This window comes from Erpetoichthys calabaricus, chromosome 7 (genome assembly GCF_900747795.2).
Source record: "Erpetoichthys calabaricus chromosome 7, fErpCal1.3, whole genome shotgun sequence".
Classification (NCBI taxonomy): domain Eukaryota; kingdom Metazoa; phylum Chordata; class Cladistia; order Polypteriformes; family Polypteridae; genus Erpetoichthys; species Erpetoichthys calabaricus.
This window is the reverse complement of record NC_041400.2, coordinates 131090620-131118409: the sequence shown is the minus strand read 5'-3', so window position 1 is coordinate 131118409 and position 27790 is coordinate 131090620. Positions and strand designations below refer to the sequence as shown.

The window sequence follows — 27790 nt, the reverse complement described above, 5'->3', positions numbered from 1 at the left end:
CCGTGGTCATCGCCAGGGGGCACCCCAATACCTGCAGGACCCTGGACCTCAGCACTTCCGCCACACCCGGAAGTGCTGGGGGGAAGACAAGCAGGGACACCCAGAGTGCTTCTGGGGATACAGCCGGCACTTCCGCCACACTAAGCACATCTGGGTGCTTATTTAAAGGGGCCGCCTCCCTTCAGAGGATGACTTGAGTCGGGAGTGAAGAGTGGACGAGGTCTCCGGAGGAGAGAAGGAGGTGGTCTGAAGCCATTGTGTTGGCCAGAACTTTGGGGTATTGGGGTTTGAAGAGAGCATTGTTATATCATGGAAGACCACAATAAACGTGTGTGGGGTACTTACAACGTGTCTGCCTGTCTGTGTCCAGGTCATATTCCACACATGCAATTGAGAATTAAGTGAAATCCAGCAGTCATGGTGCCCAAGCCGGAAGTTCAGTTGAATTAAAAATTACTTTTTATGAAAGATGTCAAACTTATTTACTCAAATTGGGTAAAATGTACAGTTAACAAATATAGGAACGCTTGATACACGATACGTGTAATTTATCAGTGTGGCTTTGTGTGTAATTATCCTTTAGTTTTTCATTGAGTTTCTAATATTATTCTTCACATTTGTATGTTGTTTCTATAGATTTTGTTTATTACTGCTTATTTATCTTCTCTGTGGGTGAGTGTTCTGCAAGTATTGTCTGATGTTTGGACTTTCCTGGATTTATGACTACTTCTTGTTCTGTATTAACTATATTGTTAAGGGACTTGTTTGCTGTGGACTGCCTTTTGGCCACTCGTTTTGACAATTTTTGCCCTTTTGAGCTTTTCTTTGTATTTTTCTATTTTTATCAATCTTGGTTAAGTGTGCCTGTTATGGGTGGAATAGTGATGATCTATCTCCTTCCAACTCTAGCTCCTGGAGTTGAGGCAGGTAGCTTCTTTTTTGTAACTTCTGGGTGAGGTTGAAGCCTGAAGATGTAGAGCTCGCCAAAAAACCCTCCGCACCCCCAGGCACCACCCATGGAACCCAACAGGGCTGAGTTGATGCCCCATGAGAATCTGTGGCAATGCCATACCCCCAAGATGTCTCCCCCTGTCCTTCTCATCGGTTGTAGATTGATTTCCATTTCCAGAGTTATTTATTCAACAACATTTTAGCAAAAATTATATACTTTTGCACATTGTCTGTATAAGAATGAATGACTTGGTTTGTAGATTATGTGAGTTACATGAAATTTTTTCATGGACAATTTTGATGTTTGTTGTTGTCCAGTATTTAGTTCCCATTATATCATAAACTGTATTATGTGTGTTCAACAAAAACACAAGATTAAACGGTTTTCTTACCTATCACTACAAACTACATGGAGTAAGTAATTTATGAAAAATATTTTTTGGGTGGATTATTTTTTAAACAGCAGAATTCACTACCACACTGTTTAACCAACTGTTGAATTTTTTTATTTAGACAACTGGTGCAAATTTAAAATAAAAACATTTGGCTACAAATGGTATCTTATAAATAACAACAATAAATAAATTAAAAATTCATCATAAATATGCTTCAGATGTGGAAGGTGAGGTTGCTGATGATGAAGAGGAGGGCATCAACCAAACAAACCCACTGGGCAGGCTGTTTCCTATGTTTGTGTATAAAATAATTGAATTTAAGATTTTAACAACTAAGTTAAATCGATTTAAAACCAAAATGAGTTCAAACTGCAGGAGTTACCTTTGGCTTCACTGTCACTTGACTACATTAATAATGGAGTAGTGTCTTTTTCTCCAAGGGTGTTTGTTCCCCCAAAAACAATTTAGCTGTGACAAAGGGCAGGAAGTCTCCGGAAAGTTTGCAGGGCCTGAGCAGAAGTTTATTGGTCCATCCAGGTAGCGCTAGTGATGCCTATGGTTTGTGTAGTGTTTATTAGTTCCATGAGAGCCTGCTCCATTCTGAAATGAATGTTTTAATTACTACTGCTTCCTTACAGTGCATTAATGCAGGGTGCTGATTGCTAGGACTCACTCTTAAAATTCTGTATTCCCAAAAAGAAATAAAATCTTGCCACTAGTAAGTCATGAATAAGCAGCACCTTTGTGAGCCAGTTACACAAGGCAACAAAAAACTGTTTTTGGTAATCATCAGAGACCACAACATACTTTTCTAAATCAGTTTTTAAAGCTGATTTTATATCCACATTCAGTCTTTTCCAGTCACGTCAACTTTTTGTGTTATCAGTAATGTTAGCTTACAGTGTACTTGCATGTAGTTTTTACTAAAACATAAGCACAAATGAAGTAAATGTTTCAGTATCTTCAGTGCAAACTCAAATAGGCAGACACTGTGGCACAGATAAACTGAACCATGTCAGTAAGTTACCACTGTTTCTTCAAAACCGCTTACAGCAGGATTTTCTTGTGTACACTGTATCTGGATTGTCGTGGCACAGCATCTAGCACTAGTCAGCCATCATACTCTCATTCCAGAATCCTTGGCAGTGACACTCCATTACTGAATGTAGTGGTGAAAAATTCTACTTGCTTCTGACTCACCATACCAAGATTTTCTAGAAACAACTCTTGATGTGAGTGGAAGAAAAGTATTTTCAATGACATGCGACAACCCAGTTTCTTGTATGAATCAAGCAGGTTCTTAACTCCTTCCTTGTATGCAGGAGACATAAGGTTACCTAGAAAGTTTTCACAGAGCCGCAATGCCTCCCAAGCTTCGTTGTTTAAAACCATCAAAAACGGATTTGATCTGTGGCCGTATAAATATCCCCTTCCTACAGATGACATGTGGAGCCCAAGATTTATCCTAGCCATCAAGTGTCCAGCTGAAGTACAATTTGTGTATCTACTTAAGATCTGCAGTAATTGGGTGACATCATGGTGTTGTCATGAATGAACCACACACATAACAGAAACTGTCTGGATGATTAACAGAATTTCTAGGCATGATAACAACTGAAATCAAGCAGTTAATGCGGTTTGTAACAGTCGTTAAATCTTCTAATACGCTTAGGCTAATTATAGCAAATCAAATATCAAGCAATATATAATTAGCTTCATCACAAAAACTAGATGTGCTAGAGAAAAATTAAACATAGACTCAAAATCAACATGAAAAACACAACAAAACCCACATAAAATTATCTCTGATGAAAATGAACCGTCAACCTGTTATTTATCTACATGCACAGGCCAAGAATGGAACACTCCTAATGAATGTCAAGTGGTATGCAAGTCTAAAGATGCAATATCAAAGTCTTCTTTAAAGAATTTGCACAAATAGAATAGAAAACGTATCCTTACCATGAGAAAAACAGTACCAGGAATATCTCACAAAATGACTATTTCCAGAGCCCTTTTGTTGAACACACAGAATGTGTGCATCATCCATCCATCCATCCTCTTCCACTTATCTGAGGTCAGGTCACGGGGGCAGCAGCTTGAGCAGAGATACCCAGACTTCCCTCTTCCCGGCCACTTCTTCTAGATCTTCCGGGAGAATCCCAAGGCGTTCCCAGGTCAGCCAGGAGACATAGTCCCTCCAGCGTGTCCTGGGTCTTCCCCGGGGCCTCCTCCCAGTTGGATGTGCCCGGAACACCTCACCAGGGAGACGTCCAGGAGGCATCCTGATCAGATGCCCAAGCCACCTCATCTGACTCCTCTCAATGCGGAGGAGCAGCGGCTCTACTCTGAGCCCCTCCCGGATGACTGAGCTTCTCACCCTATCTTTAAGGTAAAGCCCAGACACCCTGCGGAGGAAACTCATTCAGCCGCTTGTATTCGCGATCTCGTTCTTTCGGTCACTACCCATAGCTCATGACCATAGGTGAGGGTAAGAACATAGATCGACTGGTAAATTGAGAGCTTCGCCTTGCGGCTCAGCTCCTTTTTCACCACGACAGATCGATGCAGAGCCCGCATTACTGCGGATGCCGCAACAATCCGCCTGTCGATTCTCATGCTCCATTCTTCCCTCACTCGTGAACAAGACCCCGAGATACTTGAACTCCTCCACTTGGGGCAAGATCTCACTACCAACCCTGAGAGTGCACTCCACCCTCAACGCCCTGGCTGCACCTAGAAATTCTGTCCATAAAAGTTATGAACAGAATCGGTGACAAAGGGCAGCCCTGGCGGAGTCCAACTCTCACTGGAAACGGGTTCGACTTACTGCCGGCAATGCGGACCAAGCTCTGGCACCGATCGTACAGGGACCGAACAGCCCTAATCAGGGGGTCCGGTACCCCTGGAACACCCCCCACAGGATTCCCCGAGGGACACGGTCGAATGCCTTTTCCAAGTCCACAAAACACATGTAGTCTGGTTGGGCAAACTCCCATGCACCCTCTAGGACCCTGCTAAGGGTGTAGAGCTGGTCCACTGTTCCACGACCAGGATGAAAACCACACTGTTCCTCCTGAATCCGAGGTTCGACTATCCGACGGACCCTCCTCTCCAGGACCCCCGAATAGACTTTTCCAGGGAGGCTGAGGAGTGTGATCCCTCTATAGTTGGAACACACCCTCCAGTCCCCTTTCTTAAAGAGGGGGACCACCACCCCGGTCTGCCAATCCAGAGGCACTGTCCCTGATGTCCATGCGATGTTGCAGAGGAGTGTCAACCAAGACAGTCCTACAACATCCAGAGCCTTGAGGAACTCCTGGCGTATCTCATCCACCCCCGGGGCCCTGCCAATGGAGTTTTTTGACCACCTCTGTGACCTCAGTCCCAGAGATGGGGGAGCCCACCTCTGAGTCCCCAGGCTCTGCTTCCACATTGGAAGGCATGTTAGTGGGATTGAGGAGGTCTTCGAAGTACTCCCCCCACCGACCCACAATGTCCCGAGTCGAGGTCAGCAGTGCACCATCCCCACCATACACAGTGTTGACACTGCACTGCTTCCCCATCCTGAGACGCCGGACAGTGGACCAGAATCTCCTCAAAGCCGTCCGAAAGTCGTTCTCCATGGCCTCCCCAAACTCCTCCCACACCCGAGTTTTTGCCTCAGCAACCAACAAAGCCGCATTCCGCTTGGCTTGCCGGTACCTATCAGCTGCCTCCACAGTCCCACAGGACAAAAGGGACCGGTAGGACTCCTTCTTCAGCTTGACGGCATCCCTCACCGCCGGTGTCCACCAATGGGTTCGGGGATTGCCGCCACGACAGGCACCGACCACCTTACGGCCACAGCTCTGGTCAGCTGCCAACGATAGAGGCACGGAACATGGCCCATTCGGACTCAATGTCCCCCACCTCCCTCGGGATGTGGTCGAAGTTCTGCCGGAGGTGGGAGTTGAAGCTACTTCTGACAGGGGGCTCTGCCAGACGTTCCCAGCAGACCCTCACAACACGTTTGGGCCTACCAGGCCTGACCGTCTTCCTCCCCCACCATCGAAGCCAACTCACCATCAGGTGGTGATCAGTTGACAGCTCCGCCCCTCTCTTCACCCGAGTGTCCAAGACATGTGGCCGCAAGTCCGATGACACGACCACAAAGTCGATCATCGAACTGAAGCCTAGGGTGTCCTGGTGCCAAGTGCACATATGAACACCCCTATGCTTGAACATGGTCTTCGTTATGGACAATCCGTGACGAGCACAGAAGTCCAATAACAAAACACCGCTCGGGTTCAGATCGGGGGGGGGGGGCCATTCCTCCCAATCACGCCCTTCCAGGTCTCACTGTCATTGCCCACGTGAACATTGAAAATCTCCCAGCAGAACGAGGGAGTCCCCAGAAGGTATGCCCTCTAGCACCCCCTCCAGGGACTCCAAAAAGGGTGGGTACTCCGAACTGCTGTCCGGTGCATACGCACAAACAACAGTTAGGACCCGTCCCCCCACCCGAAGGCGGAGGGAGGCTACCCTCTCGTCCACCGGGGTAAACCCCAATGTACAGGCTCCAAGTTGGGGGGCAATAAGTATACCCACACCCGCTCAGCGCCTCTCACCGGGGGCAACTCCAGAGTGGTACAGAGTCCAGCCCCTCTCAAGGAGATTGGTTCCAGAGTCCAAGCTGTGCGTCGAGGTGAGCCCGACTATATCTAGCCAGAACCTCTCGACCTTGCGCACTAGCTCAGGCTCCTTCCCCTTCAGAGAGGCGACATTCCACGTCCCAAGAGCCAGCTTCTGTAGCCGAGGATCGGACCGCCAAGGTCCCCGCCTTCGGCCACCACCCAACTCACACTGCACCTGACCTCCTTGGCCCCTCTCATAGGTGGTGAGCCCATGGGAAGGTGGACCCACGTTGCCTCTTCGGGCTGTGCCTGGCCGAGCCCCATGGGTGCAGGCCCGGCCACCAGGCGCTCGCCATCGAGCCCCACCTCCAGGCCTGGCTCCAGAGGGATATGTGCATCAATACTCGAAAAACAGACTTGGTTTAAAAAATGGATGCAGTGGTAAGCTTTTCCTCTGTGCCCCATATCCTACATTGTAAAGTACCACAGCAGGCAAGAAATTCTTTTAAATTTATAGAAGGCACTTCACTTGAGAACACAATTTCATGTGGCAAATGCCTATATAGCATTATTGTAAAGAAATAACTTCAACTTGAAAGATACCAAACATTTACCCTTTAAGAATCATAATGAATAATAATAAACACAATTGTCATATTGAAGACATTAGAAGTATTTCTTGACAGTTCTTTGATTTGCCACTTCTTTTGCAAAACTGTATTTTGTAGGGGTCAGCTATTCTTCAAAGGATGTTGGCAGGTTGTACACCAAGTTTTTTTTTTATAAACCGTTAAAATTGCTTTGTTTTTTCACTTTTCTATTTGAAATTTTTATTTTAGACTTCTCTGTGGTACTTGTGCTCATAAAATACTTTGCTGTGTGTGTTTCCTTTTCCATACTCACCGACACTGCAGGTCTTGAACCACAAGTGAGGAGAGGGGAGCTTTCCGCTGCCGTCTCACAAACCCAATTTAGCACTGCAGGAACTTGACATCTCCATCAAGTCTGTGGGCAAAAGTTTAGTGAAGCCCACACACCATAAAATGGTGATTTCTTGAATTTTGAATTATATACAACATCCTCTGGCTGGCTGTTACAGGCAATTTACTGTGAAGCTCCCCAACACAAACAACATCGTTCAGAAAAGGCACAATCCAGTGCATACCAGAGTGTGGCACAAAATGCCCTGCCTTCAGAGATCCAGCTTATAAGGAAGAGTTAATCTGACAAATTTAGAAAACCTCAAAATGAGGTCACTCCAATCCACGCGTTGAACACTTTGGTGATGAAGAACATCCACTTTTGTAAATAAGCACACCAATGCATTGTGGTTCTTCTTACAGGGCTAACAGTTTGTGCTGATTACTGGTCATGACTCCTTGCAGAGATTCTGTTAAAACAAGACCGTGAATGCCCATTTAACACTGTGGTTTCACTGTCGTTTTTTTTTTTTTGTGTGTTTGTGGTTTTAACCAAGCCCTCATTAAGTCCATAAGCTCAAATCTTGGCCATGCATACTTTCTCAACTGCATTTCTAATGTGCTGTTCTATGTTATGGGATTTGGGGGTAGTGGAGCCCTGTGGTGCTGAGCACTCAGTCTCTTGATCAGATAATGCCACTTTAAACAATCCAACATTGTTTTCCAAACAGAAGATTAGCTCAAGCAGTAGGGCCAAACTGTGAGGAAGCCAAAAAAGCTCCAATGCAATTAAAGAGTCTGGATTTCTTTAACAAACACTCACAAGAAGGCTGAAACCAACCTTCTTTTCCTTTTTCAGAATCTTGCTTAGTTCAAGTACCCAACTAGTTTGCTTAGTGGCAGGAAGAGGGGAAGCCAAATCTAAGAAAGATTCTGCATTCAAGTTACAGAAAATTATGGAGTAATAGAAACAAACCAATAAAGTTATTCTGCCTGAACCATGCATGTAAGCATCAGATTTACTTACTCTCTAAAGCTGGAAACATGGTTGCTTTCAGTGTCTCCCTGGAGAAGGTATTATTTTTGTTTACAAGTCAGTGGAATAAAGTTACATGAATCTGAAAAGCTAATTAATTGTTTTCTTTTTTTGACACTAGTAGATGCATATCACCTACAGTAAAAGAACAGAATGTCTGAAAAATCTTCAGACTGTACTTTGAAGTATCAAAATTCATTTAGGGTGAACAAATAATGTTGGAGTACAGGTTTTGATTTTTGAACAATAATTGTTAAACTGATGTAATCCAGGAAAATGAGTGTTAAACTGGTGATGATGATGATGATAGGCTTAGAAATAAAAAAAGATAAAAACACAAAACATAATTGAGGAAAATGTGCAATCACTCATTATTCACCATTAAACATTGCAAGAGTTAACATATTCAGGCTTTATTTTAATACAAGTTCTTCTTTGCTATGAAATGTACAGACGAAAAAAATATATAAAATTGTTAATACTTTAAATTGTTGGTCTCCAGTGAGCACTTGATTTTTTGGAATATACTTGCTTTATTTAAATATTCCTTTTTTGGTTTTGGCCTTTTTAGCTGCAGCATGTACAACAGCACTGTTCTTTGGTGCTTCAAACCACACCGGTAATTTCCTCTTGGTTGACTGCTGAACAGCACTCTGGGAAAATACAAAAAACAATTTGGAAAGTTACATCAAAGAAAGAAACAAAAAAAAAATCTACTTAACATGCAGCTTATCTAAAACAAGTTATACAAGACTTTTGGTGGCTGGTTATGGTGTCTGTATAATTTCAAAGTTGGGATTAGAATAAAACAGACTGAAAACTATGTACACATTTGAATAAGAAGCCATGCTGCTTGGAAAAAAGTCACAAATTTATTGTTATTACAGTACAGCTATTAAGATTACAAGTTGATGAAATACTGGGTGAAGCTGGATTGATGGGCTGTGTTGGGCTGAATGACCTGTCCTTGTAAAAATTGTTCTAAAAATACGTAGGAAGAAGCAACTAATGCTTTTATTCTCTTTTTACCCTAAGGATAAAAGAAGCAAGAAAACTTGAAAGTAGATAAAGCCAAAAAGTGCTGAAATCTTCATAAGTTTCTTTAGCCGAAGTTGAAAATGATGCCCTGTACTTCACGCATAATAAAGAATAAAAACAGAGCAATCTGGGTGCCATGAGGAGCAGAGGTTGGTTGTCTATATGTAATGCAATATGTCTGTCTGTTTGAAATTTACAGTCTGTCAGATCAATAACTCTTTAGTAAACTAACTAAAGCTATTGACAGATTATACTCTGAAGCCTGACAGAGTTATGGGTACACACTAAAGACATTGTAAGATGATGAAAACCCAGGAGCACCCAGAGATCAAAATGGAGTTTGCATTTGTCATTCAGATGAAGTGGGAGCCATCTCTCCATAGGGATGGGAAAACCTTAGGACAAACAATCACTTCTGAACCATGAGATGACAGGTGTGACCAATCAGGTAGGTGGAGGGGGGTGAACCGATCAAATAAACTTTGAAATAAATGTAAAAAAACTCTTGAACTTGCATTTCTTAGGGTCTGCCTTTTATTTTTTTAGGAAATCTTTATAAGTTCCCTTCTTAACCTTTTATTTATATACTGCTATTGGTAATTAATAAATAAGATGCGTCATACTTCTTAACATGAAAGATATGCTCTTGGTGGATCACCAGCGGCGAGGTGTCCTTAGAAACTAGTGCAATGCTAATAGTGAATGATGTCATCAACGACATAACAAGAACAACATAAAAATACAGTGCATCCGGAAAGTATTCACAGCGCATCACTTTTTCCACATTTTGTTATGTTACAGCCAAATTCCAAAATGGATTAAATTCATTTTTTTCCTCAGAATTCTACACACAACACCCCATAATGACAACGTGAAAAACGTTTACTTGAGATTTTTGCAAATTTATTAAAAATAAAAAATTGAGAAAGCACGTGTACATAAGTATTCACAGCCTTTGCCATGAAGCTCAAAATTGAGCTCAGGTACATTCTGTTTCCCCTGATCATCCTTGAGATGTTTCTGCAGCTTAATTGGAGTCCACCTGTGGTAAATTCAGTTGATTGGACATGATTTGGAAAGGCACACACCTGTCTATATAAGGTCCCACAGTTGACAGTTCATGTCAGAGCACAAACCAAGCATGAAGTCAAAGGAATTGTCTGTAGACCTCCGAGACAGGATTGTCTCGAGGCACAAATCTGGGGAAGGTTACAGAAAACTTTCTGCTGCTTTGAAGGTCCCAATGAGCACAGTGGCCTCCATCATCCGTAAGTGGAAGAAGTTCGAAACCAGCATGACTCTTCCTAGAGCTGGCCGGCCATCTAAACTGAGCGATCGGAGAAGAAGGGCCTTAGTCAGGGAGGTGACCAAGAACCCAATTGTCACTCTGTCAGAGCTCCTCTGTGGAGAGAGGAGAACCTTCCAGAAGGACAACCATCTCTGTAGCAATCCACCAATCAGACCTGTATGGTAGATTGGCCAGACGGAAGTCATTCCTTAGTAAAAGGCACATGGCAGCCCACCTGGAGTTTTCCAAAAGGCACCTGAAGGACTCTCAGACCATGAGAAAGAAAATTCTCTGGTCTGATGAGACAAAGATTGAACCCTTTGGTGTGAATGCGTTTGGAGGAAACCAGGCACTGCTCATCACCAGGGCAATACCATCCCTGCAGTGAAGCATGGTGGTGGCAGCATCATGCTGTGGGGATGTTTTTCAGCGGCAGGAACTAGGAGACTAGTCAGGATAAAGGGAAAGATGACTGCAGCAATGTACAGAGACATCCTGGATGAAAACCTGCTCCAGAGCGCTCTTGACCTCAGACTGGGGCGACGGTTCATCTTTCAGCAGGACAACGACCCTAAGCACACAGCCAAAATATCAAAGGAGTGGCTTCAGGACAACTCTGTGAATGTTCTTGAGTGGCCCAGCCAGAGCCCAGACTTGAATCCGATTGAACATCTCTGGAGAGATCTTAAAATGGCTGTGCACCGACACTTCCCATCCAACCTGATGGAGCTTGAGAGGTGCTGCAAAGAGGAATGGGCGAAACTGGTCAAGGATAGGTGTGCCAAGCTTGTGGCATCATATTCAAAAAGATGAGGCTGTAATTGCTGCCAAAGATGCATCAACAAAGTATTGAGCAAAGGCTGTGAATACTTATGTACATGTGATTTGTCAGTTTTTGTATTTTTAATTAAATTAAATTTGCAAAAACCTCAAGTAAACTTTTTTCACGTTGTCATTATGGGGTGTTGTGTGTAGAATTCTGAGGAAAAAAATGAATTTAATCCATTTTGGAATAAGGCTATAACATAACGAAATGTGGAAAAGGTGATGTGTTGTGAATTTTTTCTGGATGCACGATAGATAGATAGATAGATAGATAGATAGATAGATAGATAGATAGATAGATAGATAGATAGATAGATAGATAGATAGATAGATAGATAGATAGATAGATAGATAGATAGATAGATAGATAGATACTTTATTAATCCCAAGGGGAAAAATATGACTGATATGTCACAAATACTAGTCTTGCAAGATTCCCCTATGATTCTAGTGCCCACATACAAAATGTATGCCTATTTCGTACAACTGCAATATTGCTAAGAATATATGAATCATCTCCAGAATGGAATTTAAATGTTATTTTCTGTTAAGAAACCTCCTTCACATTCTTTATTTCAGAATATAAATTCTAATCACTAGCTCCACAATGCATAAAGAAATCTTAATATCGTATTATATGTTAAGTTTGTGATCTCTTGTATTAACTATGAAAGCAGTCAACCATACACTTTGATTTACTGAGTTTATTTTTGATAAACATTATGCGAATGGTTATGGATGACTGTTGATAGGATTGTCTGAAGCACTGTAGTTTCAACTGCCAAAATATGAATAATGAAGTGTACTGAAGTGCTAAATTATTTTTAGCATGTGACTAGAAAAATTAAATTACTATTTTTTCTTTTGCCTTTTCTCTTTCAGATAGCATTTGTAGACAGGGAGGAAACAAAGGATGCACTACACGCTCCAAAAAAATTTAAATGTGCTTAAAATACAAGCATAAAAAATAATTCTTGTGAGCCAGGAATGGCAGTCAGAAATCAAATTTCCTATATCACTTTTCCTCATTCGAGTGTCTTTGTTAAGCAACATTTGTTAGATAGCTGCTCCACTATTCCCTCCTTGAATAATTTTAAAATTATTTACTAAATGAAATACTGAATGTGTAAAATTCATTTCATTTTGCAACATGAATTAATTTGTTATGGTTGGTTATTTATTTTTTGTTGTATTATTTCTGTTATAGTTCATTTTATTAAATAATAACTATTGCACACTGTACCCAAGTAATACAGTGTAATTTTTTTTTCAGTGAAGAAAAGCATATTCCTTTTAGGTGCATTTTGCATATAATGTGAAAAGCACCTACTGTGGTTGCCATGTTTATCTATCTGTCCATTTATCTGTCTGCTTGAAACAACTCGGCTCCCAGTTGATTGATTTTCTTGAAATTCGGCACAATTACTCTTCAAATACATTTGTTGAGAAAGTTCAATTTTAGTTGAGAAATCTTGAATAGTGCACAGTGTACAAGATTTTTAAATATCTAAATCTCACACTGAAAACCACAGACTAATTTGAAAATGTGTCTATCTGAAAACAGAACAAAGCTTAAAAACAACAGGAACTACTCAACCACATTTACTGTAGGTAGAATGCCTAGTGGAGGTTGGGTAGTCATTTGGCCTTGAAACCCCTGCAGATTTTTTCTTCCCTAGCTGGATTTAAAAACGTTTTTTCTATTCTCCCTGGCCATCAAACCCTAGCATCAGACTTTTCATTACCATCAGTCATAACAATTAATTAATTATGGACTCTACTTTATCAATTACTTGAGTATCTGTATTATTTACTGTAAGTGCATACTGATTTATTTTTATTTATTATGCTTGGTATTTCATTTATTCATTCACACATCTTATTTCTGATCTGTTGTTTTTCTTGTTATCTTGTAAAACACTTTGAGGCAAACACCTTGTATGAAAATATGCTATAGAGACAAATGTACATTCTGCGCAACTTCAATTATGGATTACTTTACTGTTTCAAATTTACCTTAACAGTGGTTACTTAAAATTGTATAGTTTTTATATTTTCATCTTTTACTCTTCAAACAGTTATTCCTGATGGCAAAACTGATTCTAAATATAGTAGGGGTGAGCAGTATACCGGTAGAAATTTTCATATATGACTTCTATCACAGTAGAAGATATCAGGAAGCCACTTTTGTTACTTGTCGCAAAATAATCAGCGCTTCTCACAGTACACATCAACAACCCACACCCCATCACTCCAAAATTGTTAACGACTTTAAAGAGGGCTCCCACTTCTTTTCCCCAAATATACCCAAATCTGCCCCCTTTAGTATTCTGAGTCATTCTTACATTTGAACACATCTTTTGAGTTCGCACTTTGAAGAGTACAGTTTCCCCACTGCCATAATCATTGAAAACGACAAGAAGCCAAGAAAGCAGTAGTTTTTTTGTTACACTTGAAATACTGGTGATAAAGTTGTCCTGGATTAACTATTAGCAAAGCAAAAAGGCACATGGTTAGGTCACCAATAAAAAGAAACAATGCGGCACAGACTCTTAATAAAAAGGTAGGAGAAAATAAGTATAAAAAAGTTGTAAGTAGGCAACAATAAACTTTTTTTTTTTACACCTTTTGATCCACTTATGTTGAAATTCTGTATAATAGTCAGAAAGAAATGGAATTGCAGACATTTTGTTTCATACAAATAATGACGCTTCTTCAATAATATATCTTTTTTTAAAAATCTCCACTAACATCAATTTCTGTAGAATGAGGATTCCAAAAATCAGTTGTGTCAAGTGAAACCTTTTCTTTACTAGGCTGTATAGCAGGGCTTGGTTTAATAGCATCTGTTGAGGCAGTATTCACTTAAAGTACATCTAAATTTTCTTTGGTTTGACCTTATATCATTTTTCTTCATATTTATAAAGATGTTTTGAAAAGCAACATTAAACTCTAGTTAGGCTTGCCTGTTTTTGTTCAATGAGGAACCAAAGGAACTGGGGAGAGCTCTTTGATATATTTTTTTTTTGTCAATCTGGTTTCATTTTTTTCTGTATAGTCAGTACATATTTTTAAAAATTCTGTGTCTTTTAATATTATGTGCAATATATGTTTATTTGTCTTGTTCAGGTATTTTTAATATAATTAGATCAGCTGACTCAGTTCAGTCATCTAAAAATCAATTTAAAGCTAATTTGTTCAGGAAAGCATTTATCTCACCCTGACATTCTGACCCTTCTTTCAGTTTCCCTCTCTGTCCTGGTTGTCAGGATGATTTGCATTTGTATCACAAATTATGTTATTTGTTCAGGGTTTTCTTACAGTATTTGTGTTTTTGTAGTTTATTGTGTTATTCCAATTAAATGCTTTATGCCGATATTATTTTGTAACCTGCTGTGTATTTGATTTTTTTCACATTTTTTTTTTCCTGTTAATTCTGCAAGCCTGTGAAGCACTCAGAGCATGAGAAAGCTACTATATAAATAAAATTTCTATTATTACTACTTTAGTTGATTAAAATGGGCCATATGAAAAGAAACTTCACAGTAGAACTACCCACAGCCAATCTGTAATCCTGGGCCAACAAAAGCACCTATACTGGATTCAGTCTGAAAAGTATATGCACATTTATTATGCCATGATATGTATCATAACCGTGATCATTTTTAATTATATTGTGATAACAATTTTGGCCATATCACCCACCCCTACAACACAGGTTAGTCAAATACTAAAACACTGAAAACAATACATAAATTCTTAAGGTATGTTCAAGTTCTTACAGTTATTTGCTAGATGTGGAACCATGGTTGTTCATGCAACACTTGTTCCAAAACTGGGAGTGTGTCTTTTTTCTCTCTCTAGATCTAAGGTTCCCAACGGGGGCGGTACCACCCACTGGTGGGCACTGAATAAATCTAAGGGGGCGTTTCTGGTCCAAGACATATTAACGGGGCGTTGGGGATCAGCCACCACCCACTTGGGCAATACTCGCAAGAACACACTGAAATGCTTGATTAATACTAAAAATCATCAAACACATGTTTCAACCAATTATTCAAAATGTCCATTAAGAAAGACCCGTCCGTATTAAATAGTAGGTATAGGTACATTATGTTTACAAGTTTGCACAAGTCATGCATTCTCAGATCATGCAAGTCCTTACAAGATTAACACACGTGCAGAGGACCAAATCTATGCATATTTTTACAGGTTCATTGAACATTACTATAAATATCTGAGAAGTTTTTTTATCAATACCAGATTGTTTCGGAATTCCTTCAGAGCAAGTGTAAACCTAAAATTACAGCATGGTACCTACAGATCACATTCAGAGGAAAACTTAAGTGGACCTGCTTATTAAAAACTAGGGGGCTTTGCCCCCTGCTCACTTCGCTAGCCAACCCCCCCAGCCTGTGCTACACGCCAGCAACTTCACGTCTCTGTCGCTCGTGTATGTGGATTTCACTTTCACCAAACAACAAAACTTTTATTTCTCGTGGATACGCCTCTTCATTGGGAAGAAACAACACTTTTCCCTGATGGCAGCACGAATTAGATGATATACAAGTCTCCCATCATCATATTTAGCTGATAGAGGATTTAGCATGATCAACAATCTATTAACAAAGAAAAGAAACAGATTGTCAATAGTGGAATGCGGTGATTTAAGATTGCTGATGACAAAAATGGCACCAAACATCGAAAAATTAGTGTCATCACACCAAACTCAGCCCTCTCACTAATAATATTACAGTGCATCCGGAAAGTATTCACAGCGCATCACTTTTTCCACATTTTGTTATGTTACAGCCTTATTCCAAAATGGATTGAATTCATTTTTTTTCCTCAGAATTCTACACACAACACCCCATTATGACAACGTGAAAAAGTTTACTTGAGGTTTTTGCAAATTTATTAAAAATAAAAAAAATTAAGAAAGCACATGTACATAAGTATTCACAGCCTTTGCTCAATACTTTGTCAAAGCACCTTTGGCAGCAATTACAGCCTCAAGTCTTTTTGAATATGATGCCACAAGCTTGGCACACCTATCCATGGCCAGTTTTGCCCATTCCCCTTTGCAGCACCTCTCAAGCTCCATCGGGTTGGATGGGAAGCGTTGGTGCACAGCCATTTTAAGATCTCTCCAGAGATGTTCAATCGGATTCAAGTCTGGGCTCTGGCTGGGCCACTCAAGGACATTCACAGAGTTGTCCTGAAGCCACTCCTTTGATATCTTGGCTGTGTGCTTAGGGTCGTTGTCCTGCTGAAAGATGAACCATCGCCCCAGTCTGAGGTCAAGAGCGCTCTGGAGCAGGTTTTCATCCAGGATGTCTCTGTACATTGCTGCAGTCATCTTTCCCTTTATCCTGACTAGTCTCTCAGTCCCTGCTGCTGAAAAACATCCCCACAGCATGATGCTGCCACCACCATGCTTCACTGTAGGGATGGTATTGGCCTGGTGATGAGCGGTGCCTGGTTTTCTCCAAACGTGACACCTGGCATTCACACAAAAGAGTTCAATTTTTGTCTCATCAGACCAAAGAATTTTCTTTCTCATGGTCTGAGTGTCTTTCAGGTGCCTTTTGGCAAACTGCAGGTGGGCTGCCAGGTACCTTTAACTAAAGAGTGGCTTCCGTCTGGCCACTCTACCATACAGGCCTGATTGGTGGATTGCTGCAGAGATGGTTGTCCTTCTGGAAGGTTCTCCTCTCTCCACAGAGGACCTCTGGAGCTCTGACAGAGTGACCATCGGGTTCTTGGTCACCTCCCTAACTAAGGCCCTTCTCCCCCTATCACTCAGTTTAGATGGCCGGCCAGCTCTAGGAAGAGTCCTGGTGGTTTTCGAGGCCACTGTGCTCATTGGGACCTTCAAAGCAGCAGCAGTTTTTCTGTAACCTTCCCCAGATTTGTGCCTCGAGACAATCCTGTCTCGGAGGTCTACAGACAATTCCTTTGACTTCATGCTTGGTTTGTGCTCTGACATGAACTGTCAACTGTGGGACCTTATATAGACAGGTGTGTGCCTTTCCAAATCATGTCCAATCAACTGAATTTACCACAGGTAGACTCCAATTAAGCTGCAGAAACATTTCAAGGATGATCAGGGGAAACAGGATGCACCTGAGCTCAATTTTGAGCTTCATGGCAAAGGCTGTGAACACTTTTGTACATGTGCTTTCTCAATTATTTTTTTTTTAATAAATTTGCAAAAATCTCAAGTAAACTTTTTTACATTGTCATTATGGGGTGTTGTGTGCTAGAATTCTGAGGAAAAAAATTAATTCAATCCATTTTGGAATAAGGCTGTAACATAACAAAATGTGGAAAAAGTGATGCGCTGTGAATACTTTCCGGATGCACTGTATATTCATTTTTTTAATAATATATTTTTTTAATCATACTTTGAGCAATACACCAGTATTGTTAATATCTTTTAATAAAATAATATAATAATTTTTTTAATCATACTTTGAGCAATACACCAGTATTGTTAATATCTTCTAATAAAATATAAAAAATCTGTCCTTGTTTTTCAATGAGTATAGTTCACCCAAGGGGGGGCGCTATTGAATCACTCTTTGAAAAAGTGGGCTCTGACCCAATAAAGGTTGGGAACCTATGCTCTAGATTAATGGATACAGATAAATCAAATGCAATATTTTTATAATACAATTTAATAGGGCTTTTTTAACATGTAAGGAATGTACACTGGTAATAATCACATTCTTCAGTATAAGGTGCTAATATTTATTAGTAAAGGCAATGGCCATATACAAGGCAAAAAAGCATAAATATCTACTTCTAAACTCCTGCACTTTTATAGCATTTTTCACAGAAAACAATAACACAATAATATCCAAAATAATAACAATATACAAAAGAGTTTACCTTAAATATAAGGTAGTGGGTAAAGGCAGTAATATGTATCGTAGAAATAATTATATTTCGTGATAATAGTGAATTTATAAAAATTGTAACTTTACAGTGTTATGTGGTGTTTTCTCACAAATGGAAACAACTACTTTTCACACATAGAAACACTTAAGCAAATGTTAATTTCAAACCTCTCTTTTTCTGCCAGCTTTAAAAAAATCTCCATAATAAGAAACTTTCTAGAATAATTAAACCAAGATACTAGAACTAAATGCCACAACAGCTGCAAGTTTAAAGTCAGATTTTAGCAGCATGAAAACAATCACATTATACTCTGCATCACTTTGCAGTTAAAACACTCTCAGAAATTAATCATTTGTTCAACAAATAATGTTGTACATGCACAGCACTAAAAAAACAATGCGTTCCTTACATAATGTTCTAAGAATCAGCATCAAGCGTAAGGCAGAAACCAGCTCTGACAATTTAATGAAGAACACAATTATTCACATCTCCCCCATTTATCCAGGCCCAAATTAGAATAACTAACCACCAAGCTTTCCAGGGTGTTCAGAAGAAGCCTAAGGGGATGCTGGGAGAATATAAAAAAATGCAGATGTAGAGTGTTGAAGCCTGTATTTGAACCTACTGTAGGACCCTTGAGACAGAAACACAAACAACCGTGCAAATGTACTATCCTAGAAATTAAAGGATATTTCTGGAAATTAACTGAAATATTCACTTTTTTCTGTTATTTCATATTAATTGTATTTTGGGCTTCCACTAAGCAAGAGGTATAAGATGATAAAATTGTCTTCTGTACTTAAGCTGGTTACTAAGGTAAATAGTACAGATGAAATAAGAATGTTCCATATGGAGTAAGATCAAGAGAAGGTTCTTGGGGATCTGCAACTGAAATGTTAATCTTTCTAATTTACATTAACATTTATGAAGGTATTATGAGTAAACTTGTAAAATCTGCAAATAAGGCTAATGCTAGTGCCATAACAAGAAAGCTGAAAAAAACAATTAAAAAACACTAGAAAAATGTAGTATAATGCTAAATGTTTGGACGTCAAAAATTAAAACAAAAAATGGGCAGCATTGACATTCAGGGAGCAAACTCCAAAAATGTTTAAGGGTTTTCAGTGATGCTACATCCTTACTATCCAGCCAGTGCACAGAAGCAACTAAAAAGTCAAGTAAATGGTTACATTATATTGTAAAAATTGTTAAGTACAAACCAATAGATTTTACACAGTCAAAGACCAGCATTTAGGAGACATCTTCTGGGCCCCAACAAATGTAAGCTGTAATACACCACACCAATGTTCCCTGTAAGCTGAGCGCTTGAGAGATCACTCTTACATTTTAGGAGCCTCGCTTACAAATATGACATGGCTGCTCACAAAAAGATCCAACTTTCCAACAAAATTCAACTAAAATTAAATCTCATTTTTGTCACTTTAATCATGTCTTAGTGAAAAGCTGAAGACAGTTTAAAAAGTACATTGACGAAATAGTGCTTGGGGTATAAAATGGAATGGCTGACAACAGAATGTTTTGATAAAATGGAGTTACCACACAGTGCTGATAGCACGTGCTTCTAGGAAAAATATTTAACCCCTCACAGACAGATAGTGTAATTTGTGAAATATGCTTGAAAGCAGAATCTTTTAACAATTGGACCTCAGGGAAAGCATGGTGTGACTGTACAGTGTACCATCTCAACTTGAATCAGAAATCTAAGAATGCGATGACAGGAAAAAAAAAAAACGTGTTCAGCAAACTATAAGCAACACCTGCTGAAGTAAAAGTTTTAACAGATAACATTTTGCTGGGTATGAAAATAAATTCTATATTGGCAGTCCAGGATATTCATGATCATGTTGCCAAATGCATCAAAATACCAGATAGCTGGAGAAGTAAGAATTATACCTTTGAGCTTATCAAGTGCAACATTTAAAACTTTCTAGTTTAATGAAATTAAAAAAAAATCAGCCTACCACACTTTGATAGTCCATGAATCTCCTGACATAATAGGTTAAAAAATCTGATAATAGAGGTCTGTCTATTTGGCCAATCTCTTCAAAACATGGTGTAATTCATCCTAAAATTGTGAATCATACACATTTTTCAAGATTAAAAATTATCCAAGATATATTGGGGACTGGACAGAAAATGATGCCCTCAAACAGTGACCACACAATGTCACATTCTTTGGGGACTGTCCAAAATTAAGACAGTTTTGAGGGGAAATACTGTACTTGCTTATTTGTCAGATAGTGTCAAATTTAGAATTCTTCTTGATCCTTTAGTTAACATTGGATAGGATAAGATTATGTAAAAATAAATTCACTTTGATTTCCTACACAAGATTGCTTGAGCATCAGCTTATCTTGCTCAAATGGACGAATGCTAACCTACAATACTTAACACAATGGGAAAGTGATGTCTTATATCAAATAAAATTACACAAAAATCAAGCTTTCCTTGCAATAAAGTGTGAAACTTTTTTTTTTTTTTCTCCACAATTTGGCAAAATGTGTTAACGCTGTCACAAAATACTGAAAAGCTGAGTTATTATTTAAGGCATCTTTTAACAGTTTTATATTAACGTAGCCTCCTTAGTGTTAGACCCGAGCATTACTCGGGCTGGGAAAACCATGCTAAAAGTGTTAGTCCTGAATATCACTTGGGCAACTGTACAAATGCGTCTTGTGTAAGCGTTAGAACCGAGAATTCTTTGCGCTGTAAAAGAGCTATCAGTGCTGCTGTTCTTTGAAGAAATTACGTCTGAGTGTTGGCTTTCACTAATTATGGGAGATATACCAGGCTACTGTAGTAATATTTCGAAGCGTTTACATTCCAGATCACTATGTCAGCATCAATGAAAGTCTCATGGCTTATAAGGACAGACTGTCATGGATACAAAACACTGTGTCAAAAAGAGCAAGATTTAGCATAAAGTTTTACGAGCTTTATGAATGTAAAACAGGATACATTTGGAATTCAGTTCTGTACACAGAGAAAGGGACAATGTTTGATCCGAAATACAATCAGTACGGTGTTGTTACGTCATCGGTGCTGACTTTGGCAGATGCTCTGCTGGATCAAGTTTACTGTGTAACTATGAACAATTTTTACACTTTGACACATATAGAACATTGTGTCACAACTGTCGTGGCATGCCTGAACACTTTGGCAGAGCTAAATTACAGAGAGGTGCACTAGTAGCTTGGCAAAATCCCGTTATACTGAGGCAACAAAAGAAACACTACAAAAAGATATTTCATCATCTGGTGGAACACTGCATTTGGAATGCATTTGTGTTATACAAATAAAAAGCTAGCAAAACTGTATCGCATGCAAATCACTGCTGCACATGCACCGTCCATACTACCGCTAAAGAGACGAGGTCAACCCAGCACATTGAGGATCACTCCAGAGCATCTTGTTCGTAGACATTTAATTGACTATATACTGTATCTCCAATGGGGAAAAAAACAGAATCCAACTTGTACCTGTGCAGTGTGCTGTTCAAAAACAGATAAATCTGGAAAGAAAGTCTGAAAAGAATCACGCTACTATTGACCCAACTGTGACATTGGATTGTGACTTTCACCGTGCTTTTAGATTTACCACACAAAGGATTCATTATGAGATTATACTGCATACTGTTTTGACATCATTAGTAGTATTATTATTATTACTGATATTATTATTTTTGTTATTATTATTCATTTCATATTATTATTTTTATTTATCACTACTATTATTATTTGTATAATTATTATATTTTTGAGATTTAACAAAAATGTAATTTTTCATGCCAAAAAATGCACACTTTGTAAAAGTTTTTTTTTTTTTTTTGAATATTCAGTGCTAAGGAGGTTAATTTCAATCAGTGCTATTGTATTTTTAACTATTTTACACATTTAAACTCAGTAAAACTTAAACATAAATTGATGTCTGCCTTTAATAAGCATTTTGATTTCGTGATATTATAAAATGGAACACTTTTTCAATTTTTTACCTAATGCTTTCAGCAGGATTTTAAAATTAAGCAGTGAGCCTTGTAAGTAGGATGTGCAATCAGAGTGTTCTTTTCTTTCCTTTGTAAAAACGGTAAATGACACTGTTTAGTGTTTTTAGTAAAATACCATCTTCTCTCACTTTCTTAACTATGGCTAATATGAACACAGCTAATTTAAAAGGCAGCTTTCAGTAAAATTGTGCTCAATTGCTATCGGGACTTGCAACATTCCTGCCCTGTAGGGAATTTATAGTATCTTGGGTTTTGAAGGGGTTAACTGATTCATCCATCTCTCTCTGCAGTGTATCAAGCGTTAACATTTTTAATTTTATCGTAGAAATCAATGACATGAGGTTCACCTTCAAATACACTCCAATGTGTATAACCTTAGTTATTTTTTGGGATTTGCTAACTTTAGTTCCAACTGCACAGTAATTCTTTGATATTGTAATGGACAGCCGGGTCCCAGGTCCGGCAGGGACGCCCCTGCTGCATCTGTTCCGGGGGAGCAGCCATGGTCACCTCAATACCTCCCCCGGGACGCTTGGTGGCAGCCTCCCTGGCAGCCAATGATTCCCCAACCCGGCGCATGGCTCCATGGGAGATGGAGTCCTCCACAGCCTGGTTGGGGGCTCGGATGGCCGCCAAGGGGAGCTGCATGGAGTCAGCAGCCTGGCTGGTCATATCTTCAGCCCCACCCGGAAGGGCAATTAGGACCAGGTGGCCAAGCACCTGGAATGCTTCTGGGTGGGGTATAAAAAGGGCCAGCCACCATCACTCGAGACCCAGAGTCGGGAGGAGGAGGACTAAGCCTGAGGAGGAGTGGTGGTAAAGAAAGGAAGAGAAGAAGTGTGGTTTGTGTGCTATTGAAGTGCTTGTGCGACTGTGTTGGGCCTGTGGGACACCGGGAAGGCGTGCCCCACGGCTGAAGAAAAATAAAGGAGTGTGCTTTATTTAAGTACGTGCCTCTGTCTGAGTCTGTGCCGGGTCGGGCGCTATATAGCGCCGTTCACAATATTATGTTCTGAACCTACTGTACTTCTGTGTATTTCTGAGCTAAAATCTTACTATGTTTTGCTCCATGTTCATAATAAAACTGAAAATCAGTTGCTCTAGTTCTCTCCTGGTCTTAAGATTAAATTCTGTTTATAATGAGAACCATTTTTATATAGCTTAGCACTGGGAGATTTTGCATATTCTTTATCAATCTAAGAAAGAGTCTGGAGTTTATTTTTATGCAAAGCATATGAAATGATTTGTTCCTGCAAATATGCTTTTAAGTGTTTCCATGAGAACATCTGCAAATACCTCTGGAGATTTGTTAGTTTTTATGCAAATGTCAATTTGTAGAGAAACAAATATGATAAAATCTTTGTCAGCTAGTAATAATGAGCAGATTTGCCAGTTGTAAGTTGTATTAGTGGATCTTGATAATGTGAGTTCCCCAAAAAAAAAGACAGAAGTATGGTCAGACATAACAATTGCATCATAGCTTCAATATTTAAGAGATGGCCATTAAATTATTATACTGTAAACTAGCTGTCCCCCGTGGCTCCATGAGCATAGTAGTGAAACAGGACAAACTTAAAAATTAATAAAAAAAAAATTTAAAAATGTAATAATTTGTATTGAGAAGAATTTATATTGATAGCTTTCGTATCAGGGTCGAGAATGTAGCTGTGATGCCTTTGCCAAAAATGTAAAAGGTTGGCAAGGTTTCTCTGGCCAAGTGGAAGGTAGGTACGCTCCAATGTCAAATGTTGCCACTGTATCCGATTGTGTTCAGCTCCGATGGGAAAGTGTCCCCCCACATGGGAAGAAGAGCACATGGCTGTGATATATTTGCCAGTGAGCAGCTACCCTCTAAAACCCACATAGCTGTGATCTCTCTCTCTCAAAAACGTCAAATGTTACTCTTTAACAAACGTCAAATGTTGCTCTTTAACAATCTCTAGATGATAATGTCTCCTGAACAAACAGGTATCGCTAGCTAAGCGGAGGCAAGGTATGCTCCAACACATGGTGAGAGGTATAGCGACTCGAAATGGAGGCTTGCACGTGAATGAGGATGGACCCACTCAGCTCCCTACTCCTGAGGTCCTGCCTCCCAATCACCTCAGCCACAGCCTGTCTCTCAGATTCATGCAAATAAATTGGTGTCACAACTGAACTATAATACTTAGCATGATGATAGAAGTCACAAAAATCAACCGTTCCAAGTAAATTATAGAAAAAAACCCGATCTAAATCCGTTAAGTAGGTCTCTCGTGAAAAGTGGACAGACAGACATTGGGGCTACATAGAAATATTGTTTTCAATGTTTGTGCTGAGTGCGTTTTGTTTCCATCGTCCCGTTTGCTGTTTATAATGTGTGCATCAGTGAATGTTGTCCCCGTAAATACAGAGGGGACGGATAATGGAGAGAGACCACAGCCCCAAGATCAAAAGCACCTGTTCACAATCAATTACATCCGGCTCTTTACTATTTAAACAATCAGGAGGGAAGAGAGAAGGAGAAAGATGGAGTTTTCAATTTATGACAACAAACCACCATTACCTGCTATTTTTCACATCGCGCTTTTGTATCCCGTTTCTTTTTCATTCCGCTGAATTTACCTCTGTTCAATCATCACCAGAGACCCCGGGGTTAGACGTCATTATCCACCACTCGCCGAGGACTAACACGGCGAGATCGTTCCCTTTTCTGGGAGATTCAAACACATCCATTCTTTCAGTCATCCGTATTCAGGACAGTAATATACCCGGAATCAAGTTCACAATTATTGTCATTTCCGTATTCATTCATTGTTGTTACTCGTGTTGTTTGTTATATGTTACAGGGGCAAGGGAAGGTTTGTTATTGTGTATTATATAAATATTATTATTACAGTCAGCAAAGGCTGTGAATACTTATGTCCATGTGCTTTCTCAATTTTTTTTATTTTTAATAAATTTGCAAAAACCTCAAGTAAACTTTTTTCATGTTGTCATTATGGGGTGTTGTGTGTAGAATTCTGAGGAAAAAAAATGAATTTAATCCATTTTGGAATAAGGCTGTAACATAATAAAATGTGGAAAAAGTGATGCGTTGTGAATACTTTCTGGATGCACTGTATGTAACAGTGCTGATACCTGTAAAGATATCATTTACGGTTATCTGATTAAGGTGAAATTCTATATGTGTTTTTTACCCTAACTAACGACAATATAACATTTCAATTATTTTTCTTTTCTTATAATGCAATTTTACATGAAAAACTACTATACAAAATTTCAATTATTTGTTTATTTAAACTATGTAGCAGTTTATATGAAAATGTTTTAAATGTGTTCAGGTAAAATACCACTTCCGGTTGACGTATGTTCCCCAAAAGTTGATAGAAAACTAACATTTTGTTATAACATCCATATCCCAAATTTCATTTATCTAGCTCAAAGCATTCATTCTCAAGTTATCGTGTTTCTGTACATACACACAGACACACACGTGCACAGACATGATTACAAAAATGGTCAATGCGTGTTCAGGAACACATGAAACGTGGAGATTCATCAAAATCTCAAGGTCACATTTTTTTGCGATTACTATACTCTCTATAATACGTATACGAGAAAGTAAAAATGGAACGTAATGACAAGCAGAATTCGCAAATACTTTGTGAAGAAATGTATGAGGAACAAACAAGATCATTTATTAGTAAAGTGGAATGTAACGACAAACAACAAAATTGCCAACTAACTTGTGAAGAAATACATTAGGAACAAACAGATCACTTATAAACAAATATATGAGGTCAGCAAACATTAAAAAATAAGTAAACATGTAAGGTACTAAAAATGGCAATAAAAACAGACATTCTGGTGTATGTTTAATTTCTGTACCTTGTTTCAGGTCTTAAGTGTCCTTAAGTTTGGTATGTCAGGACATTAGCAGCAGCAAAAAAAATTACTTTTACAGCATATGGTCCCTCATCAGTGAAGCAAGCTAATCTCAAATGTAATGTTTAGAAACATGGAAATTTAACTACATTACTACATTAATAAAAGTAAGTGAATTTTGACATTACACTTATTTAAGAAAATGTCACATGATCTAAACAATATAACCTTTGGTCTTGGTTAAAATTTTGTTTGCTAATAATTAAACATTTCTATAATTAAGGAGGTTTTATCTTTAATTTGCAGAAATTATAAATTACATTATTACACAAAAGTCTAAATAGTACCATAGTTAAATAATTTTGTACATAACCATGATTTGGTTGGAAGACCTGATGAATACCTCTTTTAGTGAGTACATCCTCTTTAATAAAATCCCTGTTTGCGTCCAGGTGTCCGTGTGTGTGTGTCTTCTAGTGAAGTGCGCATGCGCGGGGCACGGTGCGATGCGCGATATTACTGTCAGAGAAAGTTACAGGCGTTTTACGGAAATACAAACCAGTATTACTGCGAAAGGAAATTAAAGGTACACAATACAGTGACGCATATTACAGCCACATACAAGCCACTATTACTGTCAGAGGAGATTAAAGGCATATTACCGACACGCACGCCTGTATTACCGCCAGAGAAAATTAAAGGTATATTACGGACGTACAAGCCAGCATTACTGTCACAGAAAATTAAAGACACACAATACACGGCGGCAGCCCACGAAGAACGGTCAGCAAGTAAACATCAACAAAAGAAAGGCTGAAAGAAAGAAAAATACGACCAACAAAAAGAATGAGGTCAAAGTCCCTTGCCATTTAATATAGACTGTTCCTACCACTGTTCTAGCGCCCGTTATTGTAACGGGCTAAATGACTAGTACATTTTATAATTTAACAGCAGAATTCAAAATGCCTTCTAAAAATTAAAAAACAGTTAAAAATCCATAATACCTCTGCAAAAAAAGGGAAAGAGAAGTTTAGATATTTTTTAAATGTGTTTCAAATAAAGCAGTAACATACACAAGCTCTCTGAAAACTTACAACAGGGCATGAGGCAAATATACTGTATTTTATTAGTATATGGAACATATGCAAAAGCAAAATACTATTACAGCTACCTGAGAATCCTCAAAGAGTTCCTTGGTGTCCTCATCCAGATCCTTTCCAGGAAGAGCAGATAAAGCAGCAGCAGCAGCCTTGTTTCTTGGAACTCCAATAGATGAGTCATATCCCATTTTGGGATGACCTGCCGGTTTCTGAGAGGACATCTGCTAATAGATGTGATATTGTAAATATAGCTTTTACCATTTTATGTAAGAAAATTGAAGTCTGGACAAAAAATTTCTAAAGGCAAAAATGTAAAGCTTTTATCATATAGCTGTGCATAAAGGTGGAAAAGAATAGCTGTTAAAATTTGTGCCAATGTGAAAATGGTGCAGCAATATTATCTAAAACATCTGAATTTGGCAAACATTTTAAGTGTTTCAATGCATATGACTAAAATGTTACTGCAGTTGATCAAGGAAGCATGCTGTTAATTTACAAAATAAGTAAAGTTGACTACATTTTATTTTCATACTAGGGGGCTCCACACCCTGCTCGCTTCACTCGCCAAACCCCGGGTTTTGGTTAACCCAAAATACATTTTAAAGAGATTCTTTTTTTCTTGGTAATTGTTACATATGAATTATGTTCATTTTTACTTTAAAACTTCAGTAAAAACAATATTTCGAATTAACTTTTCTTCAAGATCGCATTTTGATTCCTTGTTTGGTCTTACATCGTGATAATGTAACGTATAACTGGCCATGAGTGAATATTGTTTCTTTCTCTCTTATAAATAACAGACTTTTTTGAATGTTTGTCTTTGTGAT

At 39.0% G+C, this 27790-nt stretch overlaps 1 protein-coding gene across 5 annotated transcripts in view; it reads right to left on the bottom strand.

Moving 5' to 3' along the window:
* Positions 1 to 8330: 8330 nt before the first annotated feature.
* Positions 8331 to 27790, bottom strand: part of wrn (WRN RecQ like helicase) — a 203781-nt gene continuing 184321 nt past the window's right edge. For 2 of the 5 annotated variants that reach the window (XM_051929566.1, XM_051929567.1), the window contains exons 33-34: positions 27035 to 27187; positions 8331 to 8571 (exon numbers count right to left, since the gene is read on the bottom strand). In XM_051929566.1, coding sequence (XP_051785526.1) covers positions 8452 to 8571; positions 27035 to 27187 — 273 coding nt within the window. In that variant the 3' untranslated portion in view covers positions 8331 to 8451. The remainder of the gene's footprint in view (positions 8572 to 27034; positions 27188 to 27790) is intronic. The other 3 variants (XM_051929568.1, XM_051929570.1, XM_051929569.1) reach the window with 3 other exon arrangements.